Source organism: Epinephelus fuscoguttatus, linkage group LG15, assembly GCF_011397635.1.
Source record: "Epinephelus fuscoguttatus linkage group LG15, E.fuscoguttatus.final_Chr_v1".
NCBI lineage: Eukaryota > Metazoa > Chordata > Actinopteri > Perciformes > Serranidae > Epinephelus > Epinephelus fuscoguttatus.
The window spans coordinates 1,481,906-1,504,268 of record NC_064766.1 but is presented as its reverse complement, the minus strand read 5'-3'; the positions used below and the strand labels follow the sequence as shown (position 1 = coordinate 1,504,268).

General features: G+C 41.3%; 1 protein-coding gene across 5 annotated transcripts in view; it reads left to right on the top strand.

Moving 5' to 3' along the window:
• LOC125902789 (cadherin-12-like) overlaps nt 1-21,069 on the top strand; it is a 286,220-nt gene extending 265,151 nt beyond the window's left edge. For all 5 annotated transcript variants that reach the window (XM_049599389.1, XM_049599391.1, XM_049599392.1 and 2 more), the window contains one exon: nt 20,233-21,069. In XM_049599389.1, coding sequence (XP_049455346.1) covers nt 20,233-20,846 — 614 coding nt within the window. In that variant the 3' untranslated portion in view covers nt 20,847-21,069. The remainder of the gene's footprint in view (nt 1-20,232) is intronic.
• The last annotated feature ends 1,294 nt before the right edge of the window (nt 21,070-22,363 follow it).

The following is a 22,363-nucleotide window of genomic DNA, read 5'->3' as shown; positions in this document are numbered from 1 at the left end:
AGTGGATTATTTTTTTGAAGACAGATTAGTACGGAGCCCCAGACATTACATGGGAAAAAAACCATTAAATTTATGGCCACAAAATAGGTGTAATGTGCACACGAAATACTAATTAATAATATTAATATAATTCTTGGACAACTGGGTAAGCAAATCGAGCGCACCTTCCCTAGAAACGGTAAGGTAGAGGAAGAGGGGTTAAAGCTACATGATGGACAGGGATAGTATGATTGAGTTTTAGTTTAGGCTGGGGATGAGCTACAAAGACATTCTGAAAAGCCTGGCATTTCAAGGAATCATTATTACCGAGAGGCATTTAAATAGACTATTGAGAGCCAGGTTGCTTTACTGGCAGAGGTACGACTTGGACTCCGAGATAGATTTCATTGTTGACCAACTGCAAGGCTCTGGAAAGGATCATGGTTACCGGTGGATGTATACAAAGTGTAAACAACACGGTATTTCTATCACAAAAGAAGGCATCAGGATCCTACTCACTCTACTGGACCCACTGGTTCCCAAGTGTGCCAAACCAGACGTCTCAGGAGGAGGCAATATTTTGCTCAGAGACCTTACTTTGTGTGGCACATAGACTCATATGACAAACTGAAGCCATATGGGATATACATTAATGGCTGCATCGATGGGTTCTCACGCAATATCACTAACCCTCACTAACAGCGACCCGAAAAGTTATCAGGGGGTACTTTGTGGAAGCAGTGGAGCGCTGTGGGGGCTGTTCCAGACTTGTACGAACTGACATGAATACTGAGAATGTGGTGGTCAGACACATTCAGCGGTTTATTGAGAAATGATGTGGATGACAGAGCAGCGGAGAGAAGCTACATCACAGGGACAAGTAGAGAATTGAGAGCTGGTGGGGAGTGATGAGAAAAGAAGGAATCAAACCCTGGATCACGCTTCTAGGAGAACTGAAGGATGAGGGATTCTTCAGTGGGGATTTCGTTGACAAAGCTCTGTCACAGTTCTGTTCATTGCCAATCATTAAGGTAAATTGCCTATATTATGATCACAGCAAGAAACCCTGAAACTGTATCATCAACTCTGCATTACCGTCATGTAATCTTAGAGATTTAAGCCACTGTGAGTTTATGTTTATTTAATGTGTGCGATGTATTGATTCTTTAGACTGTTGTGAAAATAAGACACATAACAATGCAATTTACTTTTATTTGTTTAACACAAACGTATAAGGCCCTCCAAGAACACCAATGCGCCCAGTGGGATACCTGATGTCATGTACATGGCCCCTCACCTTTGGGGTGCAGAAGACTATCTTGTTCCACTGACTTAAAATGTGACCACATGTAAAGACAGCTGCACATTTTTAAGTTCGGTCCCATGTGACATGGATGTGTTTGATTTGTGCACAATAATAATGGAGGAGTCAAGCTTGGGGTTCCTATCTACCATGTCCCAGGCACTCGATTTATATTTTCATTTGAGGGACATGGCTTTTTTTTTTTTGGTGGTGGTGGGGGGGGGGGGGGGTCTTTTTAGCCTTTAATGTATAGGACAGACAAGCGTGAAGGGGGGAGAGAGAGAGGGAGTGACATGCAGCAAGGGGCCACAGGCCGGAGTTGAACTCAGGCCGCTGCGGCAACAGCCTTGTACATGGGGCGCCTGCTCTACCACTAAGTCACCGGCGCCCTATTTGAGGTAAATTAAATGGACAAAAGCATACAAATCATGTTGTACATTCGGTACTTTAGTAAATATTATTACAGCATAATGTACATATTACTTTTCATAAACCAAAATATGTTGTTATATGTTTTTGGTATTTTGCTTTAGGGTAAAGTTCAAACAAAAGTAAACTGAAATCTTATTGGCATCACCTAAATGGTAACACAAAAAATGTATCCCTCTGTAACAACGACAATAGAACCCTGGACAGCAACCACACAGCCTGGCAATGACATCATAAATCTAATGTTATGATCAATTGACAAGAAGACCAAGTAGGCTACTGTATAGTATATCATTATGATGGTTGTATCATCAATGCTCCTTATGTTTCCTGAGTCTCTGTTTTAATAACGGTGGAAAAAATCACAATCCAATGTTTGATAAAGAATTGTGTCTTCCATAACAAATCACAACACATTTACAACACTGGAAATTGAGGTGTAAAATAACTATGGGTGGTGTCATTAGAAATGTTCAAGTGTAAAGAATGTAACACAGACGACATCAAAATTTTGTACAAACTTGAATGGTTCATTGGTCTTTTTCAAAATACGCCATAGTCAAAAACAGAACAGGTTGTATTTTGTACGTAATAACAGGATAAGAACAGTTTTCAAACCTCCTGTTAGCCAGCCCCATACTGATAGTTACAAAATAAAGTTATCTGGTCCTGTTGGCCCATAAATGGGCACGCCCTCTTTTTCATTTGGTTGTCATTTTGGCTGTGATCATGCTATAAAGTTCATAGGTTGCACAGAGGTCACTTTTCCAGGGTACATCATGCTCATGGAAGATCTCCTGTCTACACCTTAAAATGCGCTGTATACAACTTTGGGCCCTGTTCTCCTGTTATGGCCAAAGATGGGCCCTATTGAAACCCATTATAAATGCAAAAAACACACATTTTTACCTGGTGGTTATTTTTTCCCAGGAAGATGATTTTTCTATTTTCATGGCTTAATTCACAACAGGGAAAGTCAAAATATAGGTTTCTAAGCAATTTTTGAAAATTCATTCAGGAATAACATTGTAGCACCTTTGCAAAAAAACAGGCAGTGACAGGCTGCTCCCCCCCATGCACCGTTGGCCCCTACCTGGCCAGATACAAGAGGAGGAAACTGCGCATATGCATGGAGGAAACTGCACATATGCATGTGTGACTTGAAGGGAGTTGACATATTATCTTTATTTGCAAGCAGCAGCTGTAAAACTAAAACTTGTCGCAGCAGCTCCAGACCCGGAGATCCAGCCCGGTTCTATCAGCGGAGCCTCCCAGAGCACTTGCAGGGAATACCGCCTCGCTTCCCCACGAAGATGCGCGAGGGAGACCACTGAAAAAAATTACGTTTTTTTTTTTCAAAACTCTGATCTAACTATTATCTTCATTTGCAAGCAGCAGCTGTAAAACTAAAACAAGTCACGGTAGTTTCAGACCCGGAGATCCACCCCGGTTCTCTCAGCGGGTGCTCCCACAGCGCTCCCTGATAATGCTGCCTCGCTTCCCTGCTAAGATGCACGAGGGAGACCGCTAAAAGATTTGACGCTTTTTTCAAAACTCTGATCTAAAATATCAGATTACACTGCTTCCCCTCGGTCGATCAAGGTCAAATAAAAAGTATAATGATCTTTGAAATCCCCTCTTGGCGATTTGTGCCCAATGACAGCTCAGCTTGACACAGAAAGTCATGTGATCAGGCCATTTCGCTGACACGCCACCTAAAATTGACTGCGCATGCCCATATAAAATGAAAAAACCCTTCAACAAACTTTATGCAAACAAATCAGTGTGGACACTGTTCAAAGGCAGGCATATGCCTGTTCCAATAATAGTAGGAGTAAATCAGATTATTATTTTTGATTTATTGGAATTTTTCAACATTTTTTTATGAAGATATTAGCGCTCCATCATTAAAACAAGTCATGAAAGGGTTAATTTATAAATATATTGATGAAATAACACATTACACATCAGAAAACAAATAAAATTAAGCAAATATAAAAAAAAATTGTAATACATATTTTTACTTTTACGTGGTATGGGTTAGGATCATAGGGCCCAAAAATGGGCCCAACAGGAACAACGTTAGTCCTAATAAAGAGGACCTGGGGGTTTTAACAGCTCACTAATTTTTAAACACCTTGAAAACATCAGTCAAGGCTCACATTCTTGTTTCTACTGGGGTTGCTACAAACAACTGTAATAATAATATAAAACATGCTTAATCAATTGGATTTTGGTATCAAAATAGTTATCTGCATTGAAGGGATAGGTCAGGTTTTTTGAAGTGGAGCTTTACTTATGCCTAGTCAGAGTACCTGCAGTAGACAGCGCTCTGTGTGGAAGGCACACATGCTTTTTCCACAGTGTCAACAGGTGCAGCGTTGAAATTCACCCTTACCTTTACTCACTCTCACGCATCCAATAATTTCACCTATCAGTATGCTCAACACTCAATCACCCTAAGGACCACAATGGAAATAAGCTTCCAGCTTTATTGTGTTTTGTATCCTTTTGATAATGGTGGGCCTGTGTATGTATGGATACGTGTTCATTATCAATAAAGAAGTCAATCAATCAATCAATACCTCATACAACCCCACTTCAAAAAATCCGAACTATCCCTTTAAGCTTACCATTTGATTGTGAAAGAACACAGCAACCACTTTAAAAGCAGATAAAATAAAATGCCCCACATAAGTAAAGGCACAACGAGCAATGTAGTTAAAATAACAAAACCATTCAATCTAGCAAGGAGCTGTCAATTAATTAATACATACATATGCATAATATAGAATGCCAATGGATATTTAAAGGAAGTTAAGAATGTAGCTATAAAGTGTGTAGTTATTCACATCATTAGTTCTTCATGTGATATACTTTTGATAACATTTTTTACAAGATGTATTTGATTACATTAAAAATTAAAACATATAACATTTTTAAGAGTGTGCATACTTTTGCAGCTAGAAGTCTGAAAGAATATGTTGAAAAACTGAATGCAGGCCCAATCTGAATTTGTGCGTTGAGCCTATCTGTTCTGGTGTGACTAGTCTAGTAGGAAAGTATGGTTCCCATGCACCCCATGGATATTGTCCATATTGGATATATTGTCCCATGATACTGTTGGACGGCCATTTTTGCAGCAATTTCGCATTTCTGAAGAAAATCGAGAATTGACATATTTTTTGAATTACACATCGTACAGAGACAAATGAACCCATTTTTCTATATAATTTTGGCAAATTACTATATAGGGCCGTACAGTGTGACATATATGTTGCACGTGCGATGGCTAGTAGCATGTGTGCGACAGACTGCTTGCAAGCCGCTTGTGTGTGTGGTCTTTTTTTTTTTCCGTTTTTTTCACTAGACGACAAGAGCGTTCACTGCCATGCATTGTCTGGCAGTCAGGTGAGTTGGTTCATTAGCGTAATAAACAAAGGGAAAGCTCTTGTCATTGAGTCTCTATGTCTCTGTGGGGGAGGCGGGGCTATAGGCTACACATACAGACACAGTGCGATCTTCGTGAGGGGGAGACAAGGCGGAGAAAAAAACAGAGAGTTGAGTGTAAGAGAAAGACATGGAACTTGTTCCTAAACCAAATGCCACGGCCCCTGTGTGGGAGTATTTTGGATTTAAACCAAATGACAGAGGGGAGCCCAGTAATTTGGATGAGCTGGTATGCCGGGTTTGCTCTAAAACCATCTCAACAAAAAGAGTGAATATGACCAACTTAACTGCACACCTGAGAGTGACAGACTGATAGTCAATGTTTTTTTTTGTGTGTTTATAAGGTCTTTATTTATTTTGCTATTTTTACGTGTTATTTCGGATATTTAAATTTTCTTTTTTTTGCATTCGTAAATATTCTTGTTAAATAAATGTTTATTTCTCTTTAAAAGGGTGGTCTTGTGTCATTATGCCTTTATTATCATTAGGCCTATATAAGTTTAAAAAATGGTCTAAAAACAGCAAAATTACAGCAATAATAAAAATGGTCTTAAAAGCACAATATCACTTATCGCAATATCTTCTGAAGTAATTAATTGCCCAGCAAAATTTGTTATCGTGACAGGTGCTACAAACTTTCTGGCCTGTGCTACAAAATTTTCATCCTCTGTAACACCAGTGCTATGGGCTAAAAAAGTTAACATACAGCCGTGCTATATATATGTAGTATATATACTATGTATAATATAAAGGTAATACCATATATGTATATGTATAACCAAAATATTTATATAGGTCATAACCTCTATATTATCTAAATTTATATATATAATTTTACTAATAATATTTTGTCTAGGTTGGTGGAAATAGCTCTGGAACATACAATATAATACCATACCATACCATACCATACCAACTTTATTTATTAAGCACTTTAAATAAATATCACAGTTTGGCCAAAGTGCTGTACAAAAGCACTAAAAAATATAACGCATAAAAACATGTTATACACAAACAAACAGCAATGCAATGCAGAACAATACAATCAGTATGCTAACATCTCATACTGTGTCAAAGGCCAAGGAGAAAAAGGTGCGTTATTAGCCTTGATTTAAAAACAGGCAGTGAAGGGGCCTGCCTGATGTGAATGGGCAACTCGTTCCAAAGTTTAGGAGCTGCGACTGCAAAAGCCCGATCCCCTCTGAGTTTCAGCCTTGTTTTGGGAACGACAAGGAACAGCTGATCAGCAGACTGGAAAGACCGAGTAGGCTCATAGGGCTGAAGCAGGTCAGAGAGGTAGGGTGGAGCAAGGCCATTGAGGGATTTAAAAGCAAAGAGGAGAGTTTTAAAAATGATTCGATAGTGCACAGGGAGCCAGTGGAGGGAGGCTAAAATGGGGGAAGACCACAGGGCAGACCCAGGACCAGGTGGAGAGATTATATCCCCACACTGGCCTGAGAATGCCACGGGATCCCCCGGTCAGAGCTGGACGATGTGGCCCGGGAAAGGGAAGTTTGGGGTTCCCTGCTGGAGCTGCTGCCCCCGCGACCCAATCCCGGATAAGCAGTTGAAGATGGATGGGTGGATGGATGTATAGATGGACTATTACAAGATGTGTAATATCACATATGTATCAAGCATCATATGAGAGATAGTTGGGTTATATTTATATTCATTCATTTAATTAGTATTTCTTTCTTTATGTCTTTCTTGCTTTCTTGCTTTCTTTCTTTCTCTATCTACATAAGCCAGCAGTGCATTTTTAACAGTATGTTCCAGTGCTATTTCCACCAACCTAGACGAGTTATTATAAGTAAATTTGTATCATACATATAAATTTAGATATAATATAGAGGTTATGACCTATATGAATAATATTTTGGCTATACATATATGTATTACCTTTATATTATACATAGTATATATATATATATATATATATATATATATATATATATATATATATATATAATACATATGTATAGTAATATAATATACAGATTTTTTTTATATTTTCCAGGTTTTGATGTATATAACTTGTTAGAATCTTGATAATAACACTTTATACCAATTATACCAATCACTTTCTCATGCCAAAATTATATGGAAAAATTGGTTCATTTGTCTTTGCGATGTGTAATTCAAAAGATATGTAAATTCTCAATTTTCGTCTGAAATGCGAAATTGCCGCAAAAATGGCCACCAAACGTTATCATGGGACAATATTTGGAGCGGGGAACATCAAAATTTGTTAAGTAGACACCCTAAGGATTCCAAAAATGTATGGCAGATAAATATATCCATGGGGTACATGGGAACCATACTTTCCTACTAGACTAGACCATGTTCTAAACAAACTTTCAGTCAATATTAATTTTCTGTTTGGAAAAAAATATACAACACACACACACACACCTGGCAAGCAAAGACAGCAGCTGCAGTGGCCTACATTTTCTTTTTCAAGAGTCTGGATCACATCTTCTTCAAGTTTGCACTACATCAAAAATTCTCACAGCCGAGTATCCATAGTTGACCTCTAAACCACAGGAAAACAAAATTAATTAACAAGTAGCCTTAAAAAGTAGTAGATTTTCCAGATTCTCGATCTATGATTCCAAATCACCTATTGCCCCATGTTCCTGCTATTATTATTATATTGCAAAAAGCAACACTGTTGCTGCAAATACAGTGTAAAGATAGACTCATCAATTTTCTAATCAGTGTTCTATTAACTGTAATATACCAGCAGCGTCAGCAAACGAGGACCAACCATAAAAACATCAAAAGTGGAAACATAATGGTTTTAAGGAATTATAGCACATTTCATCTGCAGGTAAAAGTCAGACTGATCAATAATATAGTGAACTTTTAATCTTCTGTGATTTTATTGAAGGAAAAAATGTCCAGAGAACAATACAGACACATTCAGTAGTTCAGTCAGAGCAACAACAACCTGCAAATAAACACAAATTAAAGCTGCAAGCAGCATTGGGTGGGACCTCGGACTCACGCCGTTTCGGCCTCCAGCTCACGTAGACAGTTAAAGACAAATGTTTTAGATGATTTTACACCCCTCTCCACTCTAGCTCACAGCTGACAATTTCTCCACACTTTCAGAGGCTCAAGCTCACTTACTGTTGGATTTAGGTCAGGGGTGTCAGTGTTTTGTAGGTTTTCATGAGACGAATAAGCCAGTTTTTGTTTGATCTTTCTACGACATTCCTACGGGCCGCAGTGGCCATTTTAGTGTGTCTACGTGGCACTAGAGAGCCCATTTTGGAACTTTTGGGGTCAGTTTTTTTCATTTTCTCAAATTTTTCGCCAGTCCTGACATGCGTGCCTGTTACGCACCCTTCTAGGGGTCGGGAAGTGTAACATAAAAATGAGCCGACAACAAGGTAATGCATGACAAAAGGTCAATCAGTTCAATTCAATCAATTTTATTTATAAAGCCCAATATCACAAATCACAATTTGCCTCACAGGGTTTTACATCATACGACATCCCTCTGTCCTCAAGACCCTCGCAGCGGATAAGGAAAAACTCCCCCAAAAAAACCCTTTAACGGGGAAAAAAAATAGTTGAAACCTCAGGAAGAGCAACTGAGGAGGGATCCCTCTTCCAGGACGGACAGACGTGCAATAGATGTCGTACAGAACAGATCAGCATAATAAATTAACAGTAATCCGTATGACACAATGAGACAGAAAGAAAGACAGAGAGCGAGACAGAGACAGAGAGAGATGCAGGACAGATGGTAATGACAGTAGCTTACAACATTACTGAAAGTAATAATATTATAATTATGATTCTGGCTATTGTGGTACAATATGTTTAAAGTATATATTAATATCTGATAGTATATGTATGTGACAATAATCATATGTGTATAATAACAGTAGAAGTATGACTAATGATAACAGCAGCAGCAGGAGGCATCTGGCAGGACCACGGCAGCAGCACAACCACACATGTCACACTATCCAGGCACCGCTGCGATATAAGTTAACCTGCGAGATAGTGGAGCACAAAGGCTCCGGAGAAGCAGCCAAATTAGTGACATGCAGTATGGCCGAGTTAGCAAGATGCAGTAACAGGACATTCTCAGAGCGCAGTGTTCTGGTAGGATAATATGGCACTATGAGCTCTCTAAGATATGACGGATCCTGACCATTTAGCTTTATAAGTTAACAGTAGGATTTTAAATTCAATTCTGGATTTCACAGGGAGCCAGTGCAGAGTGAGTTTATTCACCACCACACAGATAGAAATACACTTTACAAATAAGGAAGTTTGTCTTCAGGGTCAGCACATGATTTGTAGGTCTTGATGAGACGAACAAGCCAGTTTTGGCTTAATCTTTCTACAACATTGCTATGGGCTTCAGTGGCCATTTTTGTGTGTCTAGTTGGCGCTAGAGAGCCCATTTTTGCACTTTTGGGGTCAATTTTTTCATTTTATCAAATTTTTCGCCAGTCCTGACATACATGCCAATTTTGATTATATGAGTAAGACCAATATATTGCCATGCAGATGTGTTCAGGGGCAGACCATGATCACACACATCAAATTGTGGCCAATAAGAGCAATGCATGATGGAGTTATAAGGACTTGACATTCCATGATGAAGGATCAAAAGTCGCCATGGGCAGCCTGTTACATGAAAGCACATGTGTGTCACTGTGGAGGTTCATCAACTTGATAAATACGTGGCCACAAAATGTATTTGAGCATGTGGTTGGTTTTTATCAATTGAAAAATATAGCATTTCCTGTTTCCACAAGGGGGGCGCTATGAGTTACAGTGAGTATGAGCATTTTGTCCCCCCCATGGGCGGCGCCCCTATCAGATGTAAGAGCTTGCCATTCTTGACCTGTGTATCAATTTTCATGAAGATATGAGGTCGGTGAAGCCATCAAAAAGCCAAATGTATTTAGTGGCGAGGGATCGATAGTTGCTACGCCGCCACATGGACACCATTAGACGTAGCTTCACGGCGTTCATAAGGTAGCTTCACCAACTTGTTCTGCATGCATTAGAAGTGGAATGAAGTTGATGCGGTCAAGTTTGTGGCATTAGTACATGTTAAAGTAAAAACTGGTCACTTCCTGTTACCACTGGGGGGCGCTATGAGTAAGATGGGATATTAACATATTGGGCCATTTGGGGCGAAGCCATCATCATGTCCAGCAAGTTTGAAGCTGCTGAGATCAAGTATGTGGGCGTGAGGTCTGTTCGAAATTCAATGGCGGGAAAACGAAAAGTCGCCAAAGTTTGTCACGCCCTAGCGGCCACGCCCCTTGACATAGAGAAAAGTTTTTAATAACTTTTGATCAGCATGTTCTCAGGATGATCTGTACCAACTTTGAAGTCAATCGGACGAAATCCCTAGGAGGAGGAGTTCAAACATGTCAAAAATTAAAATCAACATGGCCGACTTCCTGTTGGGTTGACGGCATGGCTCCAAGAGGATTTTTTGTGCGTATTGGCATGTTCTATAAGCCCACCAATTTTCATACCTGTAGGTGAAACTCACAGGCGGGGCTCAAGGCACGAAATTTTCTAGAGGGCGCTATGTCGCCATTTGGCCCCGTCCACATACAACACTGCCGAAATATCAAATTTTTCGCCAGACGAGACGCATGTGCCAATTTTGGTGAGTTTTTGATTTTGAAAAAGAGGCCAAATTGGAGTTTACATGTTCGTAATAACAATAATAATAATTAAAGCTGCAAGCAGCGATGAACGGGCCCTCGCACCTTCATGCAGCTCGGGGGGGGGGGGGGGGGGGTGGTGGCAGGATGTCTTCTGACGTTTCAATTCATTTCTGTCAAAGTTAAACATTGCATGCAGGAGTGACTTGGCATATCCCTGATACAGTGCTGGAATGACATATTTCACATTTTATATCACTTCCTCTTTTCACTAGGGGGAATTGGAGAGCACAGTAATTATACATCATGTCTTTATACATCAAACATACACCACATCATTTAACTTTCAGATAAATCTAAAGATAAGTGTTAGGGATGGGCAACACAAGCAAAAACACTATTCGAAAATCGTGGCAACTATTCGACAATTTTTCGAATAATTGCCCCCCGGAGCCACGCACACAGAGATCCATTCATCTTGAAAGGCCCGAACATACTCGGGCGGTACGGACTCCGCAGAGGTCCGCGTGGACTTAAAGCGGACGTCCGCAAGCCCTGTGCGCGCACACCGGTGACTGCTCGGCATTTATTTTTCACATCGCAGGGATTTTTCATGGACATTTTTACAGGAAACTACAACGCGGAAGTGCGCTCGACTATGAAAGCCCAAATGACTGCGGACATTCCTCACGGAGTAGTAGTCTCTGCATGTTTCTCCTGTTTGTAGAAGAGCATCAAACTAGCTGGTAGCCCATCTCACTCCGCTGTAGCAATCCTAGACTGCCCTCGTGCGGTTAGGAGCTGAATTGCATGTCAAATATAGGGGGAGAAATTAGACGGCGAATAGTAATAGTTGCATTAAAAAATCAATTTTTCAAAAATAAAACGACTATTCGAAATTCGAATATCGTAACCCATCCCTAATGAGTGTTTGAGACCTACTTCCTGTAACCACTAGGTAGCACTATGAGTATCAGGAAATATGGTCATATAAATGTTTTCAGGGTAGGACTAATATGGATCATCTGAAGTTTGATGGAGATCAGAACATTTATGGCAAAAATATAGCAATTTCCTGTTTCATGGCGAGACATCAAAATTAAACCCTCTGCAGCGTGCATAGACACTAATAATATGTCATGTTTGTGTACATCAAATACACACCACAGCACTGAAATTTCAGGTTAATCCAAAGATAAGTGTCTGGCAAGAAGTACTTCCTTTCACCAGTAGGTGGCGCTATGACTATCATGGAATCTTGTCATATAAATGTGTTCAGAGTGGGACAGATATGAATCATGTCAAGTTTGGTGGACCATTTACTCCAAATTTATAGCAATTTCCTGTTTCATGGCGAGACATCAAAAGTAAACCCTCTGCAGCGTGCATGATTATCACGAAATATGGTAATGAAAATGCGTTCAGGGCGGGACTAATATGAATCATGTGAAGTTTGGTGGAGATGGGACCATTTATGCCAGAGCTACAGCAATTTCGTTTTTCATGGCGAGACCTCAAGATTCAACGCTCTGCACCGGGCGCGCCATTCAACATTGGGCAAATCCTGTGATAACTTTTGGTCACAACGTAGTCACACTTACATACACCAAGTTTGGAGCCAATCTGATTAAATCTTTAGGACAAGTTCGTTAATTTACAAGCCCTGGAAATGGGCAAAAACGCACAAAAGTGGCACAAGTAAATTCAACATGGCGGACTTCCTGTTGGGTTTGGAGTATGGCTCCAAGAGACTTTTTTGTACATGATAGAGTGTTACAGGTGCCTACCAAGTTTCATACATGCAGGTCGAAGCAGCTTTGGGGGCTGCTTAATTGAAATATTCTAGGGTGCGCTGTTGAGCCATCTTGGTGCATCAAAGCACAAAAATCACATCAGACAACAGGACTTGTGACCTGTGATATGTATGCCACGTTTGGTGAGTTTTCAAGCATCCCTTGTCCCTTCAAAACAACATTGTGTTTGATGGCGAACAAGGCAGCGCCACGGTGACAGCGTTTGATGAAAACTAAAAAGCTTCATTTTTAAGTATCATCAAGGTCTAAGGGCTTAGACCAGCAAGTTTGAGGTGGGTCTGATTAACCTGCTAGAAGCGGGACATCAGAGAATGTATAAAGTAGCTTTCTGTTGCCAGTAGGTGGCGCTATGGCGGTGATTCAAAATTCCTCTGTAGATGTGTTCAGGGCTGGACTGTCATCATATGTGTGAAGTTTTGGCAAGATATTCCCACGTGGAGTCAAGTTACAGCAACGTTTACCATCACGGCGAAACATCAAAGTTCGCCGCCAGGCCGTGGCCACGCCCTTTGACGAAAACTCACAGTTTCCACAATAAAGCATCATCAACGTCTTATGACTTTTTTCACCAAGTTTGAAGTGGATCTGGTTAAGTCTGTAGGAGATGTACATTAAAGTCTAAAATATGACATTTCCCATTGCCAGTAGGGGGCGCTATGTTTATCTCTAATTATTGACATGTAGATGTGTTCAGGGCGGGACTGTCATCAATCCTGTGAAGTCTGGCCAAAATTGGACCATGTATGCTGGAGTTATAAACTACTTCCTGTTTAGTGGCAAGACCCCTAACTTTGACGCCATCCCACGGTCACACGCATTGACGAAAACTCAAGCTTTTGATAACTTTTCATCTTCAAGGTCTTGGGATGGGACAGACCAAGGTTTGAAGTCAATCAGATGAAATCTCTAGGACTAGTTTGTTCATTTATGACCCCTGGAAATGGCCAAAAATGCACCAAAATTGCACAGTAAATTCAAAATGGCTGACTTCCTGTTGGGTTTAGAGCATGCCTCCAAGAGGCTTTTTTGTACGTATCTGGGCGTTACATAAGCCTGCTGAGTTTCATACATGTAGGTTAAACTAGCTTCAGGGGCTGTTTCCTCAAACTTTTGTAGGGGGCGCTACTGAGCCATTTTTTGGAACCCGCACACGAGACCCTTAAAATGTCAAATTTTTCACCAGTTGTGAGATGTGTGCAAAGTTTCATGAGTTTTCGGGTATGTTAAGCCTCCCAAAAAGGCAATTAATTTGGAGGAATAATAATAATAATAATAATTAAAGCTGCAAGCAGCGATGAACAGGCCCTCACACCTTCACGCAAATCGGGGGGGCTGGCAGGATGTCTTCTGACGTGTCAGTTCATTTCTGTCAAAGTTAGACATCGCATGCAGGAGTGAGTTTGCATATCTTTGATACAGTGCTGGAATGACATATTTCACATATTGTATCACTTCCTCTTTCCACTAGAGGGAGTTGGAGAGCGCACTAATTATACATCATGTTTTTGTACATCAAATATACACCACAGCATTTAACTTTCAGATAAATCAAAAGATAAGTGTTTGAGACCTACTTCCTGTCACCACTAGCTAACACTATGAGTGTCAGGCAATATGGTCATATAAATGTTTTCAGGGCAGAACTAATGTGAATCATCTGAAGTTTGATGGAGATCAGAACATTTACGGCAACAATGCAGCAATTTCCTGTTTCATGGCGAGACCTCAAAATTAAACCCTCTGCAGCACGTATTGACACTAATTATATGTCATGTTTGTGAACATCAAATATAGACCACAGCATTGAAATTTCAGGTTAATCCAAAGATAAGTGTCTGATAAGAAGTACTTCCTTTCGACACAAGGTGGCGCTATGATTATCAGGCAAAATGGTAATGAAAATGTGTTCAGGGCGGGACTAATATGAATCATGTGAAGTTTGGTGGAGATTGGACCATTTATGCCAAAGCTACAGCAATTTTGTTTTTCATGGTGAGACCTCAAGATTCAACGCTTGGCAGCGGGCGCGCCATTCAACATTGGGCAAATCCTGTGATAACTTTTGGTCACAACGTACTCACGCTTACATACACCAAGTTTGGAGCCAATCTGATTAAATCTGTAGGACAAGTTCGTTAATTTACAAGCCCTGGAAATGGGCAAAAACGCACGAAAGTGGCACAAGTAAATTCAAAATGGCGGACTTCCTGTTGGGTTTGGAGCATGGCTCCAAGAGACTTTTTTGTACGTAATAGAGTGTTACAGGTGCCTACCAAGTTTCATACATGCAGGTCAAAGCAGCTTTGGGGGCTGCTTAATTGAAATATTCTAGGGGGCGCTGTTGAGCCATCTTGGTGCATCAAAGCACAAAAATCACATCAGACAACAGGACTTGTGGCCTGTGACGTGTATGCCACGTTTGGTGAGTTTTCAAGCATCCCTTGTCCCTTCAAAACAACATTGTGTTTGATGGCGAACAAGGCAGCGCCACGGTGACAGCATTTGATGAAAACTAAAAAGCTTCATTTTTAAGTATCATCAAGGTCTAAGGACTTAGACCAGCAAGTTTGAGGTGGGTCTGATTAACCTGCTAGAAGCGGGACATCAAAGAATGTATAAAGTAGCTTTCTGTTGCCAGTAGGTGGCGCTATGGCGGTGATTCAAAATTCCTCTGTAGATGTGTTCAGGGCTGGACTGTCATCATATGTGTGAAGTTTTGGCAAGATATTCCCACGTGGAGTCAAGTTACAGCAACGTTTATCATCACGGCGAAACATCAAAGTTCGCCACCAGGCCGTGGCCACGCCCTTCGACGACAACTCACAGTTTCCACAATAAAGCATCATCAACGTCTTATGACTTTTGTCACCAAGTCTGAAGTGGATCTGGTCAAGTCTGTAGGAGATGTACATTAAAGTCTAAAACATGACATTTCCCATTGCCAGTAGGGGGCGCTATGTTTATCTCTAATTATTGACATGTAGATGTGTTCAGGGCAGGACTGTCATCAATCCTGTGAAGTTTGGCCAAAATTGGACCATATATGCTGGAGTTATAAACTACTTCCTGTTTAGTGGCAAGACCCCTAACTTTGACGCCATCCCACGGTCACATGCATTGACGAAAACTCAAGCTTATGATAACTTTTCATCTTCAAGGTCTTGGGATGGGACAGACCAAGGTTTGAAGTCGATCGGATGAAATCTCTAGGACTAGTTCGTTCATTTATGACCCCTGGAAATGGCCAAAAATGCACCAAAATTGCACAGTAAATTCAAAATGGCTGACTTCCTGTTGGGTTTAGAGCATGCCTCCAAGAGGCTTTTTTGTACGTATCTGGGCGTTACGTAAGCCTGCCGAGTTTCATACATGTAGGTTAAACTAGCTTCAGGGGCTGTTTCCTCAAACTTTTGTAGGGGGCGCTACTGAGCCATTTTTTGGAACCCGCACACGAGACCCTTAAAATATCAAATTTTTCACCAGTTGTGAGATGTGTGCAAAGTTTCATGAGTTTTCGGGTATGTTAAGCCTCCCAAAAAGGCAATTCATTTGGAGGAATAATAATAATAATGATAATAATAATAATAAAAAATCCTTGCATTTCAATAGGGTCCTCGCACCGCTAGGTGCTCGGGCCCTAATAATAAAAAATCCTTGCATTTCAATAGGGTCCTCGCACCGCTAGGTGCTTGGGCCCTAATAATAATAATAAAAAATCCTTGCATTTCAATAGGGTCCTGGCACCGCTTGGTGCTCGGGCCCTAATAATAAAAAATCCTTGCATTTAAATAGGGTCCTCGCACCGCTAGGTGCTCGGGCCCTAATAATAATAATAATAATAAAAAATTGTTGCATTTCCATAGGGTCCTTGCATCGCTAGGTGCTCGGGCCCTAATAATCATAATAATGATAAAAAATCCTTGCATTTCAATAGGGTCCTCGCACCGCTAGGTGCTCAGGCCCTAATAATAATAATAAAAAATCCTTGCATTTCAATAGGGTCCTCACACCGCTAGGTGCTCGGGCCCTTATAATAAAAAAATCCTTGCGTTTCAATAGGGTCCTCGCACCGCTAGGTGCTTGGGCCCTAATAATAATAAAAAAACCCTTGCATTTCAATAGGGTCCTCGCACCGCTAGGTGCTTGGGCCCTCATAATAAAAAATCCTTGCATTTCAATAGGGTACTCGCACCGCTGGGTGCTTGGGCCCTAATAATAATAATAAAAAATCCTTGCATTTCAATAAGGTCCTCGCACCGCTAGGTGCTCGGGCCCTAATAATAATAAATAATTAAAGCTGCAAACAGCTGTGATTGGGCCCTCACTCCCCCATGCAACCGCGGGGGCCTGAGGCAAGCGGGGGCTGTGGCGCGAAGCGAGAAGGGAGAAAAAACCTGGCAGGAGCGAAAAAATGCAATGTTTTGTTCATCCACCAGGTGGTGCTAAAAGCGTAACCAGATTTGAGTAAAGTGGGATATTAACACATTGGGGAATTCAGTGCCGAGCCATCATCATTTCGAGCAAGTTTAAAGCTGCTACAATCAAGTATGTGGGCGTGAGAGCCGTTCGAAATTTGATGGCGAGAAACTGAAACGTCGCCAAAATTTGTCACACCCTAGCAGCCATGCCCTTTGACCTACAGACATGCAGAGCACAACTTTTGATCATCATGGTCTGTGGATGATCTGTAGCCAATTTGAAGTCGATGGACGAAATCCCTGTGAGGAGTTCGTTCAAATTTAAGTTGTGGAAATTGCCATGACAAAAAAAATCAAAACAAAATGGCCAACTTCCTGTTTGGAGTTTACCATGACGTCAAGAGACTTTTTTGTCCGCCTCAGTATGATCCATGTGCATACCAATTTTTGTTTGCCTCCAACAAACTAACATTAATGGGGAGGGGATTTTGAACATTTTTCAGGGTGCACTATTTTGGCATTTCGCGTCGACCATGTGCAACCGCCCAAAAATATCGAATTTCTGATGTGGCCAGACGAATGTGGAAAGTTAGAAGCATATTGAAATTTTGGAAAGGGGCGAAATTGGGACATGAAATGTCGGAATAATAATAATAATAAACAGCACAATTTCAATAGGGTCCTCGGACAACTTCGTCGTCGCTTGGGCCCTAATAATAAACAACGTGATTTCAATAGGGTCCTCCGCGGACAACTTCATCGTCGCTCGGGCCCTAACAATAAACAGCGTGATTTCAATGGGGTCCTTGGATGACTTTGTTGTCGCTCGGGCCCTAATAAACAGCGCGATTTCAATAGGGTCCTCCACGGACGACTTCGTCGTCACTCGGGCCCTAGTCTCGCTCACCAGACCTTTCTCAAGAAAAGAAAGGGCTGGACTGGCTCTCACTTTAAGATTGGAGAACAAAATGCCCCGGCTGCTTGTATTTCGCTTGCAAAAATATTGCCGGGGGGAAACAGGTTTTGATGTAACACGCCCACAAAAAATACCACCTACAGGATGCGAACCATGGCAGAAAAATGGCTACATCCCGGCAAGATCAAACACCGCAAAAGTTAGTAAAGGACGTGTTAAAAACGGTTGAAAACTGCTACACAACCAGAGGTGGTAGGGCGGGACTTCAGCGGGTCACTCGTTCCACCCAGTGAAAGGCTGATCTATTCAGCAAACTTCCGCCCACTCATACTACTCGGGCCCTAATAATAATAAACAGTGCGATTTCAATGGGGTCCTCGGACGACTTCGTCGTCGCTCGGGCCCTAATAATAATAAACAGGTCATCCTTCGGCCAAGATCCCTAATTATCGGAGCAGTTTCAATAGGGTCTTGGCCCACCTGCGATCGGTGCTTGGGCCCTAATTATATGTATGTATGTATGTATGTATATATACATATATATATATATATATATATATATATATACACAGTGGTGGAAAAAAGTTTTCGGACACCCTTAAAATTTTACACAATCTCAAATATTATCATGAAATATTTGTGGAAAAATCTTTTTTGTGTTTCAAAAGGTGTGGCTGCATTAGACAGATACAAACAAGAAAAAACTAACAAGAAAAACTAACAAAACTAAATTCTTGACAGTTTCAATATGTCAGTTCTCAACATTGTCGGTATCAAAGTCAACAAATAACAGAGAATGTGTTCAAAACTGAACAAAAAATAAATAAACCATCACATCATCAAATTAATATTTAGTAGTCCTGCCATTGGCACGTAGTAGAGGTCTAATCCGGGCTGGCATGTTCCCCACGAGCCTTTCACACTGTTGAGGGGTAATCTTGTCCCATTCTTCTTGAATTACTGCTTTTCATTCTTCTAAATTCTTTGGTTTATGCTTTGAAACAGACCTTTTGATAATCCACCACAGATTTTCAATGGGGCTCATGTCCGGGATTGAGCTGGCCACTCTAAGACCTGGATATTGTGCTCCTGCAGCCAAGTTCTACTGGCCTTGGATGTGTGGCAAGGGGCATTATCTTGTTGAAACATCCAGTTTTTACCTCGACGGAACAGTGCACGCGCAGAAGGGAGCATGTGGCTTTCGAGAATGGTACAATACTTGGTAGAGTTCAATGTGCCATCACAGACAGTGAGATGACCAACACCAGCAGCACTCATGCATCCCCAATCCATGATACTGCCTCCACCATGCTTGACAGTAGGTACTGTACATGCTGGAGATAATGCTTCGCCTGGCCTTCTGCGTACCCTCACATTAGTAGGAGGAAGATAAAGCTGGAAACTGGACTCATCTGACCACAAAATCTTCTTCCAATTCCTGGCTGTCCAGTTCTTGTGTGCCTGGGCCCAACGACGCCGGGCTAACCTCTGTCTCTCATTGATCAGGGGCTTCTTGATAGTCTTGTAGGACCTTTAAGCCATGATCTAAAAGTCGGCCACGTACAGTGCGGGTGGAACACTGGACACCAGTTTGGTTTGACCACTGCTGCTGAAGCTGTTGTGATGTCATTCGGCAGTTTTGCCTGCACGTGCGGATCAGGATGCGGTCATTTCTTGCTGAAGAAACCCTTGGACACCCAGATCTTGGTTTGTCTTCCAAGCTGTTGGTTCGTCTGTATTTCTGCAGAGTGTATCCAACTGCTGAAGGACTGCATCTGCACTTCCTGGCTATCTGGCGGCAGCTGTACCCTTCCTGGCTGAAAATCTTTATCTTCAGGCATGTTTCCTGCGTTAGGTTCCTTGTTTTAGCCATTTTTGTGTCTGAAGAACTTTCAAATGTGCTGGCTTTATGTAGACACGAAGCTTGGCAACAAAATTGTGTCTTTTTTCTATGTATTTTTATGGAACCAATCAATTTTAAGTTTTTAATGTTTTTTTTAGGATTTATTTAGTATTTTGGCTGTGACTGTACTAAAAGAAATTGCACTTGAAGACCTAAGAGTGATTCTTAATGCAATATTTCACAAATGCATGGGGTGTCCAAAAACTTTTTTCCACCACTGTATATACTGTATATATGGCCAGAACTGACCAGGGATGATAGAAGTGTGAAGAAAAAAAATAAAGAATAAGAGGCTGAGACAAAGTCATTTTGCATGTATATAGATATTTTTCCACTTACCCATCACTTTTTCTCTGTGTTTTGCAGTCATGGCAGCGTTATACATGGGCCAGAGTCACCACAAAGAGAAAGACACCCTGATGACATCAAAAGAGGATATCCGTGATAATGTCATCCACTATGATGATGAGGGTGGCGGCGAGGCTGACACTCATGCATTTGACATGGGCACTCTGTGCAACACACACTCGCACCGCACCAGCACTCAGAGCACCACCTCCAAGAAGGAGAGAAATGGCTACGGAGATGGTGTTCTGCTGCATCTCAGCAGCCGCTGCGACGATGTCAGGTCACCCGACATCCATCGTCAAACAGCCAGTGTTATCACTGCTGTCGGCAACAAGGCTCCGCTCTCCTCCTGTGGTAGAGTGATTGGAGGCGATGCTGAAATGATAAGGGAGTTCATTGCACAGCGGCTGGAGGATAATCAGCAAGGTTATGCCGCCCCACCCTATGATTCACTGGCGACCTATGCCTATGAGGGTGATGGCTCGGTGGCTGGCTCGCTTAGCTCCATAGAGGAGTCATGGGTAATTGACGATGCAGGGGATTTTAGCTCCCTTGGTGACTGGGGACAGCCATTCAAAACACTGGCTAGCATCCTGAACAGACACCCGCCTGCTATGACTGAGGAGAGCTGAGAGGAAGCTGGACAGCAGAGAGACTTTAGGAGTCCATGTGGGAATTAGCTTACTTTCATAGATTTTTTTTTCTTCACTGTGACAGGCACTGGATAGAATGATGTAAGTACTTTATCCTTTAGAAAGCTGTCCATGTGAAGTTAAGTTGTAGTCAGGTTAGCTGCAGAAAAGAGAATCTAGCTACAGGTGTGTGAAAAGGTAAACTGGATAGCTCCTTAAAGTGCCTGAGGTACTAAATGTTTACATATATTTTAATTCATGTAACTTAATAAAAATATCTCCATCTGATATGATTTCAACATTTGATCCTTAAGTCTCATTGGCATATTGCCTAACAGAGAATCAAATGCTCAGACATTCATCTCCCCATCAAGCTGTGGCTCAGGAGTTCGCCTCAGCCACCAGTGTAGTATTGTAAGTAGTGAGAGTAGAGCAAAAAGTGCTTTGAGTGGTTGAAAGACTACAAAGGTGCTATACAAGTGCAGGTCTATTTACCATCAGGATGAACTGGAACAACTTCTTCTTCTTCTTCTTCTTCTTCTTCTTCTCTCAACTTTCAATCTAGTACCATCATCAGGTCAAAATTTGAATTTGTGCAATGCTTTGGTTTTTGACCAAAACCCTGAATAAATGAGACGCCCATCAGTCTCAGCTATAATTTGTCCTTACAGTTAATTAACAAATTGAGCAATCTAATATGGTCAACTAAGGTGGTGACCATGGTAAATATAAGCCTATTAGTGAACTTGTGAGGATGTTAACATGCTAATGTTAGCATCCTGACAGAAAGTCTAGCATGTTTGATTTTCTTTTTTCTTCCACGGCTCTTTCCCCACAACCATCACTTTGACCAATAGGAACACGGAGCAGTCTGCTGCTGTGGGTAACTGTATGTCAACAACACCCCAGCCTTTTTGACATTTCCCCCAAGGACTACCACAACAGAGTGTACTAGAATTACCACCCTGCGGCTGTATGCATCAGTCAAGTGTCTCTTACAGTTTACATCCGTGTCTGTGAAAACATGGGTGCTTCACACACATCTTCCCCTGGGCAGCACAGAAGATCTATACAATCAGCACAGTTTCAAGGTGGACACCCAAGATGAGTGTCACCAATTCAGTATCTAACCAAATTTTTCCCCTTATGTTTCTGAGATATGACATTGAATTTTGACCAGAAAGTGTGTTATGCAGAATGTTATGATGTCACAGTGAGGCTAGCCTTTTGGATATAATATATCATCATAGACATTTGTGTTCAGTTTTATCATCATTTGCTTATGAATTACTGAATTATGGCTGAAAACATGTTTTGTGAGGTCACACTGACCTTGACCATTGACCTTCAACTACAGAATTCTAATTAGTTTGTTCTTCAGACCTATTTGTGATGTCAGATGTCAGGACATACTAACGTACGTACAGATGGACGGACAACCCAAAAACATAATTACTCTGGTCACGACTATTGCCCGCACACAGGAATAAAAAAAGGAAAAATGCTGGCGTGAAACA